Source organism: Hydra viridissima, unplaced genomic scaffold, assembly GCF_058129835.1.
Source record: "Hydra viridissima isolate aposymbiotic clone 2 unplaced genomic scaffold, HvirCarnegie_v1 scaffold_15, whole genome shotgun sequence".
Lineage (NCBI taxonomy): Eukaryota > Metazoa > Cnidaria > Hydrozoa > Anthoathecata > Hydridae > Hydra > Hydra viridissima.
The window spans coordinates 1,738,616-1,760,593 of record NW_028324314.1 but is presented as its reverse complement, the minus strand read 5'-3'; the positions used below and the strand labels follow the sequence as shown (position 1 = coordinate 1,760,593).

The 21,978-nt window shown below is 32.0% G+C and overlaps 1 protein-coding gene across 3 annotated transcripts; it reads left to right on the top strand.

Moving 5' to 3' along the window:
• Positions 1-8,341: 8,341 nt before the first annotated feature.
• Positions 8,342-16,968, top strand: LOC145193032 (uncharacterized). Of its 3 annotated transcripts, none has more exons than XR_016447499.1 (14): positions 8,342-8,526; positions 8,884-9,052; positions 9,168-9,264; positions 9,383-9,516; positions 9,641-9,706; positions 10,244-10,288; positions 11,686-11,782; positions 11,910-12,354; positions 14,470-14,531; positions 14,967-15,026; positions 15,242-15,353; positions 15,915-16,151; positions 16,234-16,527; positions 16,606-16,968. XR_016447499.1 is itself a non-coding variant. In XM_090072439.1 (13 exons), exons 1-13 carry the CDS (start codon positions 8,450-8,452, stop codon positions 16,836-16,838), a joined length of 2,016 nt encoding a protein of 671 aa, XP_089928565.1. In that variant the 5' UTR covers positions 8,342-8,449; the 3' UTR covers positions 16,839-16,968. The 3 variants fall into 3 exon arrangements, 1 of the variants encoding a protein (XP_089928565.1); XR_016447498.1 differs by having other exon boundaries at positions 15,242-15,765; XM_090072439.1 differs by lacking the exon at positions 15,242-15,353.
• Positions 16,969-21,978: the final 5,010 nt, after the last annotated feature.

Here is a 21,978-nt window from a genome sequence, read left to right as displayed (position 1 = left end):
CATTTGGATACTTTTGGTCCGAGTATTGAAAAGCATGCTATTTAAGTAGTATTTTTAAAGATTTGCTAAATCTGCACCGTTCTAACTATTTTCTAAATGTAAAAATTTGAGAAAAAAAAAATCAGTTGAACTCAAAACAATGCTAGTAGAATTACAGTGTGGATATTACCTATAATTAATGAGAAACTTATTTCTGGCTCGTAATTTTTTATTCACCTATGGATCACTTATTTTAAAATCACCTATTTTAATTTTAGACTGCCTTGAGTAACCCTTTTCAACAAGCTGTAACTTTTGAAAATCGGTCTAAAACAAGCGAAGCTATAAAAGTTTGATCAAATGGGATAAGTATTATGGAACAAAACGTATATATATATATATATATATATATATATATATATATATATATATATATATATATATATATCTGTGTGTGTGTGTGTGTGTGTGTGTGTGTTTGTTTAACAACAAAAATATATACTGTTAATAGATAAAATAAATATAAATACAATAAAGAAAAAATAATTTGTCACAGATTAAAAGAATTCAGCAAAGCCAATTAATGGCAAACCGCAAGAATAACTAAGTATTTAATATTAACCTATATTAAGCTAATGGGTTATTATGTGCTTTTTATGATAAGTGAAATAATATATAAAATATAAAAAACGAAAATATGAAATATCTGGCTGAAATTTGCAAGATAATTATAAATTTGAATAACTTTTTAAAAGATTTTGCATTATCAAATGAATTATAAAAAAAGCCCATTAGAAAAAACATCCAAAAAAAATTCATAGTGGAATATATATTATGGAGCTTATAGAGTAGTTGAGGAAAAAAAATGATAAAATTTCTATAATTACAAAAAAAATGATGAAAATCTGTTCGTGCCGACAACTCACTTCCTTTTCCTTTATGTAACTTGTTTAGTAATTTGTCTACGCGTGAAGTAGTCACTTTATCCTGAAGAGTCCTATTAAATAAATGCTATAAAAGTTTAAACTAGTTCCACGTGATAAGAGCTTCTATTTTAAATCTGTCAGCAGCCATTTTAATGGATTTTTTGTTGACGGCGGAAAATTTAGAGTTTGTCGGAAACTCGCATGGCTCGTTGATTTCTGTGGCCTCTTTGATGTAAAACAATAAGTTGCACGTCTACCTCTTATACGTCCATGAGAAATCTGACCGAGTGAAAATGCGCTGTTTTGCCATCTGTAGTAGATTAATCTGGACTCAACTCGATCTAAACTCTTGGAATAAGAACTGGCACCAGTTCGGATTCCTATAGACCAATTTTTAGGTAGTTTTAAGTACAAATAGTTTTGTAGATTAATACTTTACTGAATACTTCAGGGTTGTAATTTTATCTCCATGTAAAATAGTAGCTCTATAGTGTTTCCAGCATCAAAAAGTTTGACATTCTAGCTTTAGACGACGTCACATGGAACAAGCTAGCAAAAGTTGTCTTTTTCACACCTACATTCTTAGACTATTACCGTAATAGTTTTGCAACTTTTAAATGTTAACTTCGTTTACTGCTATTAATTTTAAACTTTTGGATAAGCTGCAAAGTCAGTTTCTCAACGCAGTACAAACGCTTAACTTTCATAGCCTCTCCTTAAACATTTTCAATTAACTTTTTTTTAATGTAATCATAAATATCTGATAAACAATAAACAATAACCTTATTTAAAAAGAAATAAACATTACTCTTATTTAGAAGAAAATTCGTTAAATGTGGATTTTGAATCGTCAAATTTCGAAATTTACGTTAAATTTTGACCTGCTCTTAACTTTTCTTAAATCGCTTTTCGTAGGCAACCAAATTGCACCTTTTCTGTCGGTAATTTCTTTCTTGATCATCAAATTTGAAAATTTTTTCTTCTAGCTGCGGGTTTCCTCAATATCACTCTTTGAAAACAATTTGTTTCCAAATTAGCAACAATGTCACTAGTTAAGAACTGAAAAAAAACTGAAACTTCAATAATAAAATTCACTTTAGAACAGTAATTCCCATCGTGGGGTGCGTGCCCCACCGGTGGAGCGAAGGAATTTATTACCTCGGTTAAAATCACATTTGAGAAAAATTCCATTATGAATAAGATAATTATTCCACTTTGAAAAATATTTAGATTTTAAATGACAAATTTTCAATAATAATTAAAATTTTTGGAAACGAAATCCGGTCATTTGTAAAATAAAAAAAAAATTAAAGAGTGCAAATTAAAAAAACATGGTTAACATATATAGGGAAAAGCCGGTTCTGGCGCATGAGCACAAAATGCATGCACAACGCATCAATTTTTTTAATGAAAGTAGTGTCTAAAATGCATATTTTGTTGTGTTTGAAGGTGATTTTGATGAACTTTCAGTTTTAAAAAGCGTGCATCCTTTTAAAAGTGAGCTTTAATGTTGTTATGAAGTTGTTATCTTGTAGTGTCCAATGGCCAAGGTTCTATGAGTGCCATCATTCAATAGGATCCTTTTGTCATCGTTAGCGCTGAGTGCGACCTTGTTGATTTCTTCGGTGTATACGTCATGATCATGGGATCTGAAAACGTTCATGGTTGCAAGCTTTTCTTCCTTATTTATTAGGCAGTCATAGTAGTCTTGATGAGTGAGGTGATTTTTGACCACGTTCTTTTTAACCCCTTTGCATTTTTTTTGTTCTTGATCTTCTTTTTCAATTTCTTCAGGGATGTAGTAGGAGTAGAGCTTGGGTCGAAGTCCAACAAATTGCGTGATTTGCTTTCCACCGGTCTCATCTTTGAACATGCCAATAACCTTTTTATTTTTGCCTACTTTGAAGCCAACGTTTTCAATGGCAGGATGGTCTTTAGGAAAGTCGCTCGTGTCAAATTTTTCAAGCACATCATCAGCAATGTCTTTATAGAAATCTTCCGTTTCGATTTCATAAATGAGCGAGTCGGTATCGGTCATGAGAAGTTTTGCTCGATCACCGTATTTGGGTTTCATGTAGTCATAGTGGTGTTCAAACATGAGAGTTTTGCTCAAATCGAGGATGCTCATTCCCAAGTAAACAGGTTTATCGTAAGTGACTTGTGTTTTCTTCATGTGAATGGCAGTGAGGTTTTCATCAAAAATGGTGCATCGACTAAACCTTTCCTTTTTGGATAGTTTCAAGACTTCTTTTCTTGTGGTAACCAGTTTAATATCGACATGTTTTAGAATGTTTTCCATGGTTTTACCAAAGACGGAGTTGTTCATGAGTTTGAAAAAATCCTTCTCAAATTCGTTTTTAGCTCTTGTTCTTTTATCGGTGTTGCCATCAATGTATTTTTTCATGAAAGGTTCTTCTTCAAAGCTGATTCCACGATGAATTTTGGTGATGACTAAACCCAATCGTTCATAGAGTTTTAAGTTTTCGTGATGAATGACGTATTTTTCTTTGTTGTTTAAATTTGGAACGAGCTTGGGTACTTTTCCAATGGTTAATCTTTCAGGAGCCAAAGGGTAATCGTTGTGTAAATCGTGAAGCTCTTTAGGATAGCTCAAATTAACTTCGAGAAAGCAAGAAATGTTGCGCCAATGCTGAAGATCAGTCATCCATCTGAACTTTCTAACGGGAAGAGCTTTGCTCATAGCCCATCCATAAAGATTGTTGGCGTCTAAGTACTGAATAAATGTGGATGGTTTTGAAGGATCATAGTTTGGCATGTATTTGTTGTTGGCATTTCCAAGTCGATTCGAGATCATGCATATTCCACCGCGTATTCCCCTTTGGATCATGTGGAGCATATCGATATCGGTGATCAAGTCCATCTCAATTTTAGTTTCTTTTAACATAGCGTCCCAAGCCAAACCAGGAGAGGTGTAATACCAAAGAGGGTCGAGACTGTAATATTCCATGCAAGTGTCTCTAAAATTTTCAAAGACATCGGCAAGATTAAGAACGTCGGACTTGTTGTACAGCTCCTGATAGTCTTTAAAGGTTTTGCATTTAAATTCTTTCCAAACGTTTAGAGCATGCGCATAGTCTTCATCGTTGATGTGTTTATCGTTTAGTCTAGAATAAAAGGCTTCTTTAGGTGGCAATTGCGTTTCGGAAAACTTTTCAATCGAGTCCACCCATTCGTAAGGGTAAACTCCTTTTCTTAGCAGCAAATTTCTTTGTTCTCCGCTGTAGAATGAATTGAGATGTTTGCAAATAACGTCTCCTTTTTTAAATCTTCTATGAGCGCAGTCTTTGCAATTGGCTTTGCACTTGCATTTTTTGCCTTTCTTATCGAGACAGTCCTTTTTGCATGTCTTAGGGTCTAATTTGGAGCACTCCTCACACAAATCTTTAACAAGGTTGTCAGTTAAATCTTCTAAAGGGCTTTGCATGAACCTGCAGCTGTCAATGAACCTCAAATCTCTATACACTTTTGTTGGCTTTCCTTTCTTATTAATCGAATCTTTTACTTTGATGCTTTTCGAGAAGCTAATGTACTTTTCTTCGCTGTTGGGTATGCAAGTTAGCTTTGCCTTTTTTCCACCTAATTTCTTGATGAACAAATGACTGTCGTAGCCAGACAAGTTATGAAAGGCAACGGGTATGAATTTTGGAATTTGATAATCAATGTTGCATTTTTTATGAGCAGCACCACGGTACTTTCCAGTCAAATGACAGTGATCCCACACTTTATCACCGTTAAGATCCTTTTTGCAAATGTGACATTCAGTTGCATCTTCAAACTTCTTTTCATCCTCATCAGTCCCAGGTTTCTTTTTATCCCATTGTTCTTTCCGTGATTCGTCGTCGTCATAAATTTTTAAAAAGTCATCTTCAATCATAGTAACAAACTTTTCACCTACGTCATCGTCTTCGCTTTCGGTTGTGTACTTGACAAGTTTACTTTTAAAGCCATCAGGTCCTACGATGTAATAGTAGAACGAGCTTGGAACATGCTTTTGGTATTGTTTGGTGTACGATTCTTTATTATTATATTCAGTGTTGTTATCGACGGGTTTAATGAAACTTTCAAAGTCGGCATAGACACAGTACGGAACTCTCATGGTGTTGATGAAGTTTTTAAACTGAACAGTCGACCCTTCTTTTGGAAGATCGATTCTCATTGAAGCGTTATCGTAGCAGTATTTTCGATAAATTTGAAGCTTTTCTTCAAGGTCGTAACCATGCATGCAATTTCTGCAAAAGTATTGTTTATGTTAATGTTTTGATGCTGAAGAACAGCATCGCCTCAGTTTTAGGGTTTACTAAAAGAAAATTAAATTCCAATTCAGAACACGAGTCTGATCATATTGCTAAAATTTTAAGCTGCAACACCATCAGAATTGTTAACAACGTTATCGGATCATCCTACATTAATGGAACTCAACTCAATTGCATCTACTCCTTTTATCCTAATGTTAACCCTGGTTACAAAATTATCGAAAGACCAATGCATTTAATTTATCTTCCTGTTAAGCTTCTTGAAATTTCAACCATGGTTACTCGCATCATTGATCAAAATGGAGATTTAATCGATTTTCGCGGTGAGGACATCACGATTCGTTATCACATTCGAGAAGTGAAATAAATAAATTTCTTAATTCTATAAAATGTATCAAAACATTAAACTCAACATCTCGCAAGGACAAGCTGATAAAATTAGAAAAGCCGTTCAAGACAAAACTGTTGCTAGCATAAAACTCACTCATCAAGACTTGAACGGCGAACATGTTCTTGCTGTCACTAGCACACAACTCAACCAAATTAGAAAAGCCTACGAAGCTGGAAAAGGTGTCACGCTCAAACTCAGCAAAAAACAACTCATGCACTACTCAAAAGTAGAAGGAGGATTCATCGGTGCTCTTTTACCTTTATTAGGAACGCTTGCCTCTCGTGCAGCTCCAGTACTTGCAAAAGGTTTATTAGGCGGACTTGCTTCATCTGCCGGCTCAGCTATGGTTGATTCTATCGCTGGACGAGGTGTAAATCATACAAGCTCAGCTAATAAACCCAAAACATTTTACTTGAGCAAAGATGGAAAAGGTATAAAAATAACCAAATTTGGCTCTGGCTTATTCTTAAAACCTTGGATTGGAAATACTCAAGGCGATGGACTCTTTGTTAAAACTGGAAAAGGACTCTTTGTTAAAACTGGAAAAGGACATGAAATAACAGGAGGTTTCATCGGTGCTCTACTCCCCTTGCTCGGTACGCTTGCAACCACTCTTATTTCCGGTTCTGGTTTACTTCTCGGTCCCAATTCACCCTTCAATAGCATACCCATTTTAGGCTCCATTTTGTAGATTTAAACTTTTTAACAAATTTAAAAAATGATTAACGTTGAAGGAATTGTTTTACCCAACGAAGCCTTAACCAACTTTCAACTGATAAAGGCTGCCAAACTGTTAAAATTAGAAAACTTTAGAGGCGTTCTTGTAAGAGACGAGTTACCGAAAAAAACAAGAAGAAAAGAATGCGGCATTGCAAACACAGGTGACTCAAGCACTGGAGGATTTCATTGGGTGTGCTGGTACAAAGACGGCGATAAGAAATACAGTTTTGACTCTTATGCTCAACCTCCTCTCGTCGAACTGGTTGACTACTTAAAAAGCCCCGTTTATTACAACAGCGAAAGAGTGCAGTTTGGTCATACCTCTTATTGCGGTCACTTGTGTCTTTACGTCTTGAAAAAATTGAATGAAGGTCTTGACTTTCAGGACGTCATTAATACCTTGTGGTGATTTCCACTGTTTTTAAGAATAACAAACTAACAAACTAACAAACCAACAAACTAACAACAAAAACCACCCGCGCTCAGGCAAAAATGGATAAACATGAAAGCAGGCAGGCAGGCAGGCATCTTAGCCATTGGACACTACAAAGAAGATCAAGAACAAAAAAAATGCAAAGGGGTTAAAAAGAACGTGGTCAAAAATCACCTCACTCATCAAGACTACTATGACTGCCTAATAAATAAGGAAGAAAAGCTTGCAACCATGAACGTTTTCAGATCCCATGATCATGACGTATACACCGAAGAAATCAACAAGGTCGCACTCAGCGCTAACGATGACAAAAGGATTCTATTGAATGATGGCACTCATAGAACCTTGGCCATTGGACACTACAAGATAACAACTTCATAACAACATTAAAGCTCACTTTTAAAAGGATGCACGCTTTTTAAAACTGAAAGTTCATCAAAATCACCTTCAAACACAACAAAATATGCATTTTAGACACTACTTTCATTAAAAAAATTGATGCGTTGTGCATGCATTTTGTGCTCATGCGCCAGAACCGGCTTTTCCCTATATATGTTAACAATGGTTTTTATTTGCAACATCGGTTCTTGTTTGCAATTTTATAATTGCTCCCTGTAAATTTCCTACGCTTCACTGGTGGGGCGCGCGCCCCCAAGTTGGGAATCACTGCTTTAGAACCTGAATCAACCGAATATTATTCCTCCAAAACAACTTTTTTACGAATCATATGAAATATATTTTTTCTTAGCCATTTTTTATCTTTTCTTAAAGTAATTTTATTCGTAAACTTGATTTATGAAACTTTATAAATTTATTTTCATTCAGATTTTGTAAAACTTCATTAGTTTTGATGAAGAAAACTGAAGCTGCTGAATTCCAAAAAAATAGTGTGTGGAGTTTTATGTCGGGTCGTTTTCTTGTTGAAATATCCATTTTCCTCAAGATCTTCATGTGAAACAAATCGATTCATAATACCATTTATTCAATTGATAGGTATATATAAAAATATAGGATAGGATAACGCCATTAAAACCAAAAAAACAGCCCTCATTATGATCAATTATATACCCAGGACCTATAGAAGCGTGCTGTGGTCACTGAAAATTAAAAATGAAAGTTAATTAAATCTTCTGAAAGTCAAAACTATTTAAATCTTTAAAAAATTATTTTAAAAAATTATTTGTACACACACGGGGCCCCGGGAATCTTCCCCGTCCACACCCCTCTCTCGGCGGCCATATCTGTGAATATTTGCAAATTCAATTCTAGCTTTTCCAATCTTTAGAGAAATGAAAGTTTTTTTCCTGAAGTTCAGAAATTTTGGAATTCTTCTTGAGGCCTATTCCAAGAACATTTTTAAAATCTTTTTTTTAACAAAAAATATCGGAAAGTATTCCGAAAAAAAGTCACGACAGTTTCGATATTTAAAAAAAATTACGTTTCGAAAGTTCGATAAGCTCGGAAGTTTTGATTTTCTCAGCAGTTGCTTTCCGATTTTTCCGAACATCTAAATGCCGAGACATTAAATATCGCAACTAATTGAATGAATTTTTTTCTTCGAAGTTTTATTGTGCAAAAGCCTGTGACTAAAAAAAGACTGGTAAGAATTTGTTACCCAGAATTCAGCGGTCACATTTTGCTCAGAAGTTTCTTTTTTATGTCGTATTGCGAAAACTCGTAAATAACTACCTCAACACCACAAATCCAAACTGGGACTTGTCGAAAAATGTATGATTCATTACCTACATCGTTTGGTGGGAGTAGAAGGTACGATAATCGTGATAGCAGACGAGGAGGTGGTGGGTAAGTAATTGCAGTTCTTTGTATCAATAAAATAATATTGATATGACAAAATGGTTTGCAAAAAAACTATAAGTTTGTTGCCTTACGAAACTAGTCGAAAAGCTGTATTCATTTTGTTCATGTTTCTGACACGTTATTTAATAATTTCTTATAATAGTTTAGCTAGATATATTTTTCTTTAATGAAAGATTAACTCGGTTCTGGTAACAACTGCTGCCTTTAAAAAAAGTAATAATAGAATTGTGTTAATAATTTAATTGTGTCAGTAGTTATTTTATTTGAGCTTTGAGTGTAAAAGCAATAAATAATATTTTGATCCAATGCCTCTACTGTTAAATGTTTGTATATTTATCCTAGTGGAAGAGGTGGAGGAGCAGATCATGGAAGTGGAGCACAAGCCAGTTTTAATAAAGAATATAGTGTACCTGGTTCCAGCCTTAGAAAGCCACGCTGGGATATGAATTCATTACCAAGGTTTGAGAAAAACTTTTACAGAGAGCATCCAGCTGTTCAAAGTCGATCGCTCGTAAGCTTTTTTTAATTCTCATTTTTAATGCTCTTTTTTTTGATGCATGCTTTTTACCTTCTTATGTTTAAAATGTTATAATACTGTTTGTAAATATTTAAAAACTTAATCATAGGAAGAAGTTGAAATGTTTCGAAAAAGTAGAGAGATTTCAGTAGCAGGAAGAAATATACCAAAACCTTGCCAGAGTTTTGAAGAATGCTGTATTCCAGGTTAGATTTCAGTTTATTAACAAAGTGCCTTTGTTAAAAATCAAATGAAAAAAATCCAATTATGTATTGGCCAAAAGTAAAACAATTCATGAATCTTAACTAAGATATCTTATTTCAGACTATGTAGTTGATGCTCTTCGTAAATTCAATTTTAAAGAACCAACAGCTATTCAAGCACAGGGTTTTTCTGTTGCACTTTCTGGAAGAAACATGGTTGGTATTGCTCAAACTGGTAGTGGAAAAACTATATCTGTAAGTTACATTATTTACTGTATTGTCTTAAATATATTTTGTCATGTTGTTGCATGGTTACAACTGATTAACATTTTTCTACTTAAAGTAACAATATTGTGATTTTTTGTTTTGTTGGCTTTAGTTTGTCCTTCCTGCTGTAATACATATTAATAATCAACCTCCATTAAGTCATGGTGATGGACCAATTGTAAGTAACTAGTAATGATAAATTTCTATAAATACAATTTTTAAAATAGGAAACCAATGACTATAACTTTAAATTAAATGTAAATATTTTTATGATTAAATGTAAATATTTCTTAACAGAATATACTGGAAGAGTGAGCATATGGTACTCAACCTACCTATGCCATCATCCAGAATGTTTAACTATAGTTAGTTAAAATTGGTAAAATTAAGTTTTACTTAACTTTGTTGAAACTTTTGTTATTTTATTTAAACACAATTTCAAATAAAGTTTTTTAGTTTGTAAAAGTTTAAATTTTTTTCTTTTGAAATAGCTCTTAAAATAATCATTAAGATTATTGTCAAAAGGTGGAAATTATATATTGAAAATCTTATCTTACTGTGCCATTTCAAAAAAATTTTTTTGAAATGGCACAGTAAGATAATGAAAGAAAAAGAAATCTTTTTCATTCTCTTCAAAGTTCATAGGAAGGAAAAAGTTACATTTTAACCAATTGTTATTAATGCTCTTTTTTATTGTTCAATAATTTATTTTTAGTGTTTAGTTCTTTGTCCTACTCGAGAGTTGGCTATACAAGTGCAGGTATTACAGATAACACTTTGATACTGAGTCTTATTATATAGAGTTTCAGAAAGCACATACTAATAGCAGCTAATCAACTAGTAAATGACCTTGTTAAAGTTTCTAGTACCATGGTTTGGGGTGACTTACCACAGTTTTTTTTAATTACTATTATTGTACTAATATTTAAGCAGTGAATGATTAAAATATGTTCCAAAATGTCACACATACCTTATGGCAATAGTCAACTTTAAAAAGTTACTTTTAATATTTTTTTTTTACTATTTTTAAGTTGTATAAAGTCACTTGACTTTACAGTTTTTTCATATTTAAAATAAGATATAAATGTGAGATTCTTTTTTGATAATGAACAGAAGCACAGTGAACATATTAACTAATTTGGAAAGTCAAGACGTCTAAATATTTCTGTAAAAACTCCCTCTCTGTGTTAAGGCACCACGACTTCTGGTTATAATCTTAAAGATCATACTATTGAAACAACTGTAAAGAAAAAAAAAATCAAGTTTAATATACCATGGTCAGGCTTGGTCGGGAAAGGCGTGCGATTGCACTCTAAATTTGACCATGCATAAAGTATTTATTTGCGACAGCTTGGCCACGGCTCTTAAAATGTTTTGAGAACATTTCAAAATCATTTGCCAAGCCGTGGGCAAGTTGTCGCAACTAAATATTGTATGCATGGTCAAGATTAGAGTGCGATCGCACGCCTTTCCTGACCAAGCCTGCATGGTGTGACCTAACAAAGTTCTATGCTTTAAGTCCTAATTTAAGAAATGACAAATTTTGTATATATAAAAGAAACATTTGTGGAAAATAACTTTGTTGTTTTAACTAGATATCTAGTTAGATAAAATAACTAAATTTTTTTCTCTAAATGTTTATTTTATGTATGCGAAATTTTTTATTTCTTAAATTAGGACTTTCTTAAAGCATAGGACTTAGTTAGATCACACCACAGTAACTCACTTATATTTTTTTTTTTTTTTTTTTTTTTCAACAAAAATTGTTAAGCTCCTACATGATCAAAGATTAAATAATTAAAAAATTAGGTAAATCATTTGCCAGATAGCAATTAGTATTGCAAATAAGCTCTTTATTTATAACTGTGCAGGCTGATAAAGTTTGAACTTTCATAAATGATTACATATTGTATAGACTTAAATAAACACTATTATTCTCCAAACTCTGGGTCACCTGCCAATATTTGGCAGTAGTAGCTTTTTTATTAGAACTGGAAAATGCTAACTTTTCTTAATTTAAAAAAATCAAAACTTGAATTTTAAGCTTTAGTTTTTATTTTAAAATTTAAAAATACTTTTTGACACAGTAATGTGTTCAAATTAGCTGTTGATTTAATCTTATTGCTGTTTAAAAAGTGACTGTTTTGGTTTCTTTAGAGCGTTGCCGCACAATTTGGATTGACAACTAGAGTTAGAAGTACATGTGTCTATGGTGGAGCATCAAAAGGCCCCCAGATTAGAGATTTAGAAAGAGGTAAAATAATTTAAATTGATTTGTTGTTTTAAAAATAGCTTAAAAGGCTTTATATTTTTTATCATTTTTATATGACAACTTTATTTCCTATGGTGAATCAGGTTACAAAATTAGTTCATTTGTTTAGGTTCAGAAATCGTTGTTGCTACTCCTGGCAGATTAATTGACTTAATAGAAATGAGAAAAATAAGTTTAAAGCGAGTAACATATTTAGTGTTAGATGAAGCAGACAGAATGTTAGATATGGGCTTTGAACCACAAATACGAAAAATTATAGATCAAATTCGACCTGATCGTCAAGTGCTTATGTGGTCAGCTACATGGCCAAAGGAAGTTAGAAAACTAGCAGAAGACTTTTTGACTGATTATATTCAGATTAATATTGGTTCTTCAGACATTCATGCTAATCATAATATATTACAAATTGTTGATGTTTGTGAAGAATATGAAAAAGATAGAAAACTTGTTAAGTTGCTTGAGGAAATAATGGGTGAAAAAGAAAATAAAACAATTATATTTTGCGAAACAAAACGAAAAACAGATGACATAACAAGAAGGTTAAGAAAGGATGGGTAAGTAATGATAATTTTCTATTATTTCTTTTGCATTAGAGTGACAAGTAAATGCATTAAAAATTTTTTTTTTCCCCTATGCTCTCAACCTTTTATTTGGTTCCATTCAATTAAAAAATGATATTGGGAATATTGGATACATATTGTTGATATTTAGGGGTTGCTCAATCCAATTTTTTAATTTTGCAAGGCTGCTTGAACCCTTTTTTCATAATTTATCATATCTTTTCTATTTTACTAATTAAGTTGAGAATGTTATCAATATTTTATATGTATATATTTTATATGTTATCAATATTTCATATGTAATATGACAGAATTGTGGTGCTTTGTTTTGATACACTTCAAACAACACAGGTATACATTCAGGTGCTTGTACCTTGCTAGAAAAATTAACTGGAAAGTCTTTATTATACACAGCCTGTTGACACCATCTTCATGAAAGATTTTATCCCATGTTTACAAAACTTGTTTTGGAGCATCTTCTGGTCCAGAGGTTAAGTTGTTTCAATGATTTTGTGATCAGTGGAGTAAATTTAATTCTGAATCATGGCTCTTAACTGATTCAGATCTCAAAGGATATGATTCACTTGTACAACCAGCAGTAGAATTCGCTGTAAATATGATACAAGGATCAAAACAACCTTGCAACAATTACAAAGAATTGTAGCCACTCTCAATAATCTGTTTAGGAAAAACTCCAGGTCAATGGGGAATAACTTTTCGTTCTCCTGGTGCTATGCACCAAGCACGATGGATGGCAAAAGCACTGTACTCTATTAAAATTTACTTGTTTAAACATCCATTTTATTTAACAAAAAATGAAAAAAAGAATCTTCTACGACTTTTGATTTTTTCAACATTGATTTACATGGAACATTGGTTTCAGGCTCCCATCTCTTCATCTGCTCCTTATAATGACCTGACACTGATTAGGGAATTGAATCATCTCAAAATATTTGACAAAAAAGTGGCTGAATCTGCCATAAAAGCCATTGCAGGACATTTATGATATTTAGTTGAAGACCTTGTGGGTCTCTCTTTTTTCAGCAATGATGGTGATAACCAAATTAAAGAAAAAATGTTGATTGGACATGAAAAGCCAGCCACAAAAACCTTGCTAAAAAGTTATGAAGGTAAAAGATTAATGGATAAATTTGTATGCATGAACTTAGATGACTTTATAACAAAGAGATCAAAATATGTATTTGAATTGCTTGGAATAAATTGGACATTTATGAAGGAATATTGCCCTTATAAGTGGAGTACAATAAACGAATACCAGGATGCACATAAACTTGTTAATTCTATGAAAGTTGTGAATGACAAAGCTGAATGAGCAGTGAAACTCGTTTCAAATTACACAAAAGTCTTGACAAAAGATGAAACTCAATTGCAATATATTTTACAAACTGTAGAAGAATATCAACATCAAATTCCAAATATGCAAAAGTCCACAATTGTGAACACATTGATAAAAACAAGTGAACAATCAACAAGTGAAAACAAGGAAACAACCTGATTCAAATATTGATTAAAATCATGTAAATAACACTAAACTTGAATAAAAATAATTAAAACTTTGTAATAAAAAAAAAACATTTGCTTTTATTTTACATTGACCCTTAAATCTGATAATATCATGCTCATTGAGAAACCCCTAGATTTGAAAATATCCTAATAATATTTTGCACAGTTTAGATTTTAGTTAAAAGGAGAGTCCAATTTTGAGCACTGATTTTTTTTTTTTTTGTCACCCTATTTTGCATATTTCAATTTTTTTGGTACTAGATTAGAGATAGTTATACACTTTTTTTTCTTTTTTCTTTTTTCTAATCTATAAAAATCTTATAAATACAAAAGAAATTTTAAAAGCTATATAAATCTGTACAGTTATATATCAATACTGAGTTTGCACCATTGTATTATTAGGACCTAACTAAACTAGTTAATTACTGTTATCAATATATCTGCTGATATTAATAAGAAACTAACATTTGCAGTGATATGCAGTGCCTATCAATATTTTTTTCAAATGAACTATAATACATAATAGATCTTACTATATATGTCATATGTTTCATGTGGAATTCATTTTAATGAAATCTTTCTTAGATGGCCTGCAATGTGTATACATGGTGATAAATCTCAACCAGAAAGGGAATGGGTTTTAAAGGGTATGATTTTTGGTTTTTTGTTGTTGAAGTATAAATCAACCTTAGTTTTATAAAAATAGTAAGTTATTGTAATGCCTTGCAGCATTCTGCAGAAATAAAACTTAAAATGTCATGTCTTTGCACATTGATACCTATGTTTTGAAAATTTGCCATTAATTTTAACTTAATTGTAGATTTAATTCTCTTTTTACAATGATTGCATCTTCAAGTAAATTGACATAAAATCTGGCAAATTTTCATTAAGTTTAGAATAAGATTTTTTAGTGTTAACCAAGCACTGCGATAGCATAGTATTCAAAACACAATCATCAAAGCATGTATTAAAACTGATTTAAGTTTTGAAGGCATTGCTTTAATATTTTTTGTTTAAAAAACTAGTGCTTTTGTTTAACTTTTTTATCAAGCTTCTTTTAATTAGTAATTTTAATATTTCAGAGTTTCGTAGTGGTAAAGCTCCTATTCTTATTGCTACTGATGTTGCCTCAAGAGGATTGGGTAATGATTCTTTTTTATTGATTGGTGATCATGATTTTCTATTTATATTTTGAAAAGTATTTTTGATAACTTGATTCAAATTACTCTTCATAATATACTAGACTATATCATTTTCACTTCTGTAGAAATTAGTTGTCAGGTCTAAAAAAAGTTGTAAGAGTTTCTTGTTTTTAAATATAAATTTTGGATTTAATTTTCTTTTTCTTTTTCCGTAGGTGCTTTGCGGTTGGTGCCAGTAAACTAGACATTGCTCATCTTGTAGGGATAACGAAAAGAAGAGCTCTAGTCATCATATCACCGCCATGCTTTTCTTAATTTGTTAAACAGGTAGGCCTAAACAAAAAACACCTAAATAAATTTTTGTTAACACCATGGCGGTGTAGATGAAGTTTGAATAGAAGTTGCTGGAGCTCTCATGTTATCACGCATGCCACTACTAAAATACAGTTACGTGTTATGCATCACTGTTGGCCCCCCTTCTCTTTTTCCTTAACATTGAAGGCTCACAGGTTGTTTTTGTATGGTTGTTGTTGGCATTGCTTCCTGATAAGTTCAGTTCATCTAGATGTTGGAAGAAACAGGTTTAAGTTGTACCTTTTATGCAAATGAACATGAGTTATTTTTAATAAACTGTCTAGTGGCATAGAAATTTGATTGCGTGATACCTAAACATCCCTTTTTACTGGTATTAGTTCAATATGGCAATGTCTTTTCCACTGGTGTCCAGTACCTTTTTGTGGTACAACTTTTCTTATTTAAGCTGTTCATTTAAAATTAGGTTTTTTGTGTTTTGTGCATCAAAGTTTTCCACAAATTTTTTTGTACTTTTGTATAGAAATTATGATTTCATTAAAAGCTATGAAATGATTATTTAGCGATATGTTATAGATATTCCTGACATTAACTTCGTTGTCAACTACGATTACCCCAACAGTGGTGAAGATTACATCCATAGAATCGGCAGAACCGCTCGTGCTGGGAACACCGGCACAGCATACACTTTTTTCACCAATGCGAATGGGAAATATGCAGCTGAACTTTTAAAGGTTATGGAGGAAGCAAACCAGACAATACCACCCAAGTTAGCTGAGCTTGGAGGCCGCCACTACAATGGGCGTAAACGAAGTTAGTAATTATTCATACAAGAAAATAGAGCTGTATTTCTGTTGTATCTTCATATAATTAATTTTGAAATTTGTATCTTAAGTGCGCTACAGTTCAGAAAGTGATGACAAAGGCCCTGGGGTTAAACGTCCACCAGTAAGCAGTGCCAACTATAATAACAGTACAAATGGTACCCCTCGAAGTGCCCCACCACCACCCAGAGGACGACCCCCTGTACATGTAGCTACAAGAGGGGGAGGTCATAGTGGAAGTGGATCTTACTCTAGCAGTCGAGGGGGGAATGATAGTTATAATAGAAGTCAAAGTAGTGGAGGCGAATATAGTAATGGGGGAGGCAATCAACAAAATGGTTGGTCTGGTAGTGGTGCTAGCCAAGGTATAAGCTTTCTCGAAAACTTAGATTCGAATATAAAATTTTCTTCAATAATCCTTGATATCATCTGTATCTTTTTAGGTAGTTGGAGTCAAAACCAGCAACAGAGAGAAAACCACCAAGGAAATTGGACTAACAATCACCAACCACCGCAACAGCCTCCATCACAACAGAGCGGGTGGAATCAAAACCCAACTCAACAGCAAACTTCTCAACAACAATGGGCCCAATATCAGCAACAAATGCAAGAATGGCAACATAAAAACCAACAGTGGCAGCAATGGCAACAGTCACAAGGTGCTAGTTCAAACTGATTTAGCTGCATTTTACTCCAGGTTATGCTAAATCTCGCACGATGTACTTTGGTTGTAATCACTATCAAACGTAGCTTCCTAAGAATACGTTATCTATAAATTATTGCTAATATAACTTAATGAACTTTAATTCTTTTTTTTTTTTTTTTTTTTTATTAACATATACGTGTATATATATATATTAAGCTAAAATCATATTCGATAACAATATTTTGTTGTGTTGCATTTGTCTGTATGTCGATTATTGTAATATACAGATATTGTTCGGCACAGACAGTAAATCACGATGGAAAGTGACATGCGTATTGTTACGCATTACTTGTTCATCAAACATTTTTGTCAATTTTTAGGTTCTTCGTCGTATCGAGAAAGTTAGGTTTTTAATTTGTACTGGGGCACACTAGTTGTACTATCGTAATTTTGAAATTAAAAGGTAATAGTGTGTGTATTAACCTTAAGTAATATTTAGGCAAAAAAAAATGAACCTTTTTTAAACAAGAATATCTTGAGAACCATACATGTTCTACAAACCAAACTTTATAAGTAGTTTTATATATGTTCAAAAAATGTGCTGAATTAAAAATTATACAATAAACATTTAATAACTTTAAAATCACTAAACTCTATCAGTAAAAAGAAGAAAGTATAAGTTCAGCTTTCTAAAATTCAAATTTTAGTACTTAAATTAAAAAAAAAAAAGTTAATTTTCTTTGGTTCAGCACATCACAAATACTCAAGCACTCAAGAATAATTGCTGAAAATTTGAAAAAATTCTAATGAGCGGTTAAAAAGTTTTCTTTGTTAAAAAATTAAGATGTACAAAAAGTGAATCGCTAGAAAAACGTAATTTACAAAAAAATAAAATTTTTTACACAGTAAAACCCATTATAAACCACCAGTGTTATATGTAACACCTGCTTCATTAAGTTGGTCAATAAAGCCTTTTTTTAATACCTATTAGCATCTTCCTCTTTTTTGTGGCAACTGTACTTTTTATCTCGCTCTGTTTAACGCGTACATAATCTACATTTAGAGAACTTTTTGTTGTAAAATATCCAGGCACAACATTACATTTTTCAAACACTGATAGTAAACCCTGAACACCATTATTTAAGCTAATTATTGCAGAGGCCAAAGCAATCTCAACAACTGTTCTTTCCACATGTACTCTTTCAGGTGCGCAAGTCCAAACCATCCCATTTAGCGTTTCATTTATGTTTTTAGTTTGGCCATGTAAACATTTCTTGAGCAGTTCATCACTGCCAAAATCATCATAGGAAAAAGTTTGTTTAATGAGCTTTTGGGGATACACTTTGATCTGTAATTTTTCTGGTCTGAAATGATACACCATGAACTGAACCTTTAGTTTTTGGGGATACACTTTGATCTGTAATTTTTCTGGTCTGAAATGATACTTACACCATTAACTTGAACCTTTAGGGCAAAACTGGTGTTGCTGCTCTAAGTTGTCAGATTGTGAGCAGTGAAAAAGTACTGCGGTAACAGCCTTTTTCATTCCATATAGACTATCAATATTTTGACGTATTGCACGACCTAATTAATAACAGGCCTGAAAGACGCGCAAAAAAAAAAAAGCTGTAGGCGGATATTTTGTAAACAAATATGTCGATTTAAACAATTTTGTAAACAAATAAGTTGAGTTAAAATTTAAAATTCGCTATATTAGCTGCTAAATTGCTTGATTTCAAATTTTGAGAGCTGTTTATTTTAAAAACCTTTTACAATAAGATGACATTTTTTAATCGATTACTAAAAAAAGCAACACTTTTCTTTAACAATATAAATAATTTCTTTTCAAATTTCAGAAATTCTACAACTTCACAAAACATATTTTACATACATTTATATTTCTGCTCCGCTATGATCATTTTTGTGACAATTTAAGTACTTTTAAAGCTGGTTCTTTTGTCGATCGAGGTGAGTAAAGCTTGGTATAGTTGTTAAATAATATGTTAGATATATTACCATGAAATTTATCTATGTTTTCAAATCCATAAAATTCTGCTATCATCATTGTTATATTTATAAAACTTGTCCTACAAACTAATGAGATGATGTGATGAAAACATACATAGCAATAAATCACTCATCGACACATTGTCTCCAGGTATCTTCAAGCCTCCTCTGTTGATTTCTTTAGTAAATTCTCCAAATTCGTCGTAATAGAACTGTGTATCATATTCATCTACATCATTTCTACTGATGTATCCTGCAATATAATTTAAAGACATTTTTACAGACTTAGACAAGGCTAACTCCATATTTGAAAGATTATGAAACACATTGAAGGTATTGTCATCATTTAGCAAAAATCCACATTTCAAGCAAGCATGTTCACAACTTGTTTGAATTCCATCAAAATCTGTGTTTAAATCAAGGAGAAGCTTTGTTTTCTTAATGTTTCCTTTTTGTAAAACTTGTTGAACATTAACAAAATATGTTCCACCAGAATCTTGACGTAGCTTACTAAACATTTTTTCAATGGGATCACTGGAAAAATTTCCTAGACACATATTCGTGTGAAGTGCTGAGGAGATGCTTGGTTAACTCAACCAGTCCTCTACTCGTGTATGCAAGAGCAAGAGCAGTATCTTTGGCTAGTTGTTTTACTCTTTGTCCTTGTTTTTTAGGAGCCATTTTTTCAAACAATCTAATTGTTGATCGTTAGGGTTATCAAAGACAGCCCTTTTTAAGTCTTTAGTTTAAACGTCTTCGAACTGACTTTTTACATTTAGGATTTTGAAAAAGTCTACAATTTTTTCTATAAAATCAACAGCTCCTCCTGAATCCTGCATTTCTGGATGAATTTTTAGTGCAGTTAATGTTTCAACACAAAAAATCTTAAGACATAAAGCAACATTCTGCTGTTCTATAGGTTTTGGACAGATAGATACATCATTAAGCTTTGATAGTTTCACAATAGAATTATTTTCTAACTCAACCAGCTTCAAGTCAACCCACTTTGCAGTTTTTTCAAGGCCGCAGTCAGAATACTTTAACTCTAGCATTTTTTCAGTTAACCAACTGTTTCTGATAGATTTGATTAGATGTACATAATCATAGAGCAAAAAAATGTTTTCAGTTGTGCACCATGGAGAAATCAAATTGAATTTTTTAAAGAATGATCGATTTACTCTATTATTATCATATAAAACTGCAACAGTAATGCCATTACATGAACGAATCAAATTTAACATATCAACAACTTGTTCATATTGAAAATCAGCACTTAAACGATACACTGGGAGTGCTTTGTACAAAAACCTCTTTCCTCCTAATAATAAGCAAATTATAAAGCTCAAAACAGTGGTTACAAAATGTTCTGGAGTATTTACTGCTTTTCCAAATAAGTTACCCCCTTGATACGTTAGTTGTGGCTTTACATAAACTTCATCGATTATATAATTACATTTTTTTGACGAGGATCTTCTAGTTGCATAAAATATTTGTTGAGGAAATCAAAATCCTCTAGCTTACTAACCTTAGATATAAGTTTACCAAGTGTTACAATTTTTGGCATTTCATAGTCATCTCTAATACGACTGCATAAAGATATTGAAATTGAAAAATACTCAAAAGCCCTACTTAGAATTTCTGGAAAATATTTTTTATTACCAACAAATGTTAATGCATGCATGCTAACAACTTGTTGTAGAATAATGTTTTTTTTATGATCCATTTCAACGGAATGTAAATATCTAATAGCTTCTAAAATTTGTAAGTAAGTTGTAATTTTATGTATTCGATTACTGCACAGTGGCATAATAGAGCATCTAGATCCAAAATGAAAACCTTCAAATTGCATATCAATTTTAACTTTTAAAAGAAACTGTGGAATAGCAGAGGTATCAATATAATCCTTACTTTGGACTATTAAACCATCCAATGTAAAAGATGTTACTGGAAATGGAATAACTTCTTTGCTTACTTTTAGGCAAAGATCATCAAAACAACTAATTTCATACAAATCCAAGTGAGCTGAAATTTCATCAGGTTTCATGTTACGCGTAGATGATAGTGATTTTGTTGTTGTTCTTTTTGTTGGTGGAGGTGTAGGAATTTGACTTTGAAATACACAGATGAAAACAGTTGGTGGATTTAAGGGACGAATTTTACCATGAATGTGACAAGTTTCATGATTAACTGGCCAATGATATTCACAAATGAATGTATTTGGACTATTTAGAGTGTTTTCTCTTGGAAAAGATCTAATCCATCTTTCTCTTTCTTGAGGATTACGTTTTTGTTTGGTAATCGAAAAAGTTTAACTTTATGTTCTTTATCATAGTTTCCTCTACAACCAGTCACACAACATTTAAAAGGCATGATACAGTAATTTTTGTTTTGAAAAATTACATTTTACTAAATATACAAAATAAAAATAAAATAATACTGATTATCAAATAATTATAAGCAATTGATTTTAAATATATATTGTATAATATAGAGTAAAACGGGGTCAAATGAAATAGTTAAGGATTTTAATTAATTTTTTTTTTAAGGGAAAAAGGTTTTTAATTTTTTTTTTTTTTAAAGTTGTAGAGAAATTTGAGCTGTATTTAAATATATACAAATCAAGTAAAAAAAGTTTTTAGTTTTTTAAGAAACTTTATTTAATTGAAAAAAAAAGTTATTTCATTCTACCCCCACATTCGGGGAGAATGAAATACGCAAATCTATGTGTAATTAAAACAACACTTAACTAAAAAAAACAAAAAGCAACCAATAATAACAATTTAAAAAACAACCAATAATAGCAATTAAAAACAACCAAATAAAAAAAATTTATTTTTGTGATGATGTTGAGTCGTAGAGAGGTACTAGAGGTTGAACTGAATTGTCACTTGTGCGGCAGTTTTTGGTGCAATAAAACTCAGCACCTTTTACATATCGCTTTGGTATGCATGTTTGACAAAGCCAAGCCTTGCATTTCGAATTTTCACACTGATACAATTCCATGTATTGACTTGTTGAAGCTTCGCCAGAAAACTTTACGGCACTTTATACACTTGATTTGGTTTGCAGGTGTTTTTGTTGTTGGAATTGCTGTTGTTGCTTGAATTACTTGCTGCTCGTCATTAAAGCTTAGCTTACATTGTTTTTTAGCTTGCTTTGCTGC

Bases quoted from the DNA above. Each gene is read 5' to 3' on its own strand.
- LOC145193032 (XM_090072439.1), top strand. From the start codon at position 8,450: ATGTATGATTCATTACCTACATCGTTTGGTGGGAGTAGAAGGTACGAT. The intron at 8,527-8,883 runs GTAAGTAATTGC...TATTTATCCTAG, and splicing joins AGCAGACGAGGAGGTGGTGG to TGGAAGAGGTGGAGGAGCAG. The intron at 10,289-11,685 runs GTATTACAGATA...TGGTTTCTTTAG, and splicing joins AGTTGGCTATACAAGTGCAG to AGCGTTGCCGCACAATTTGG.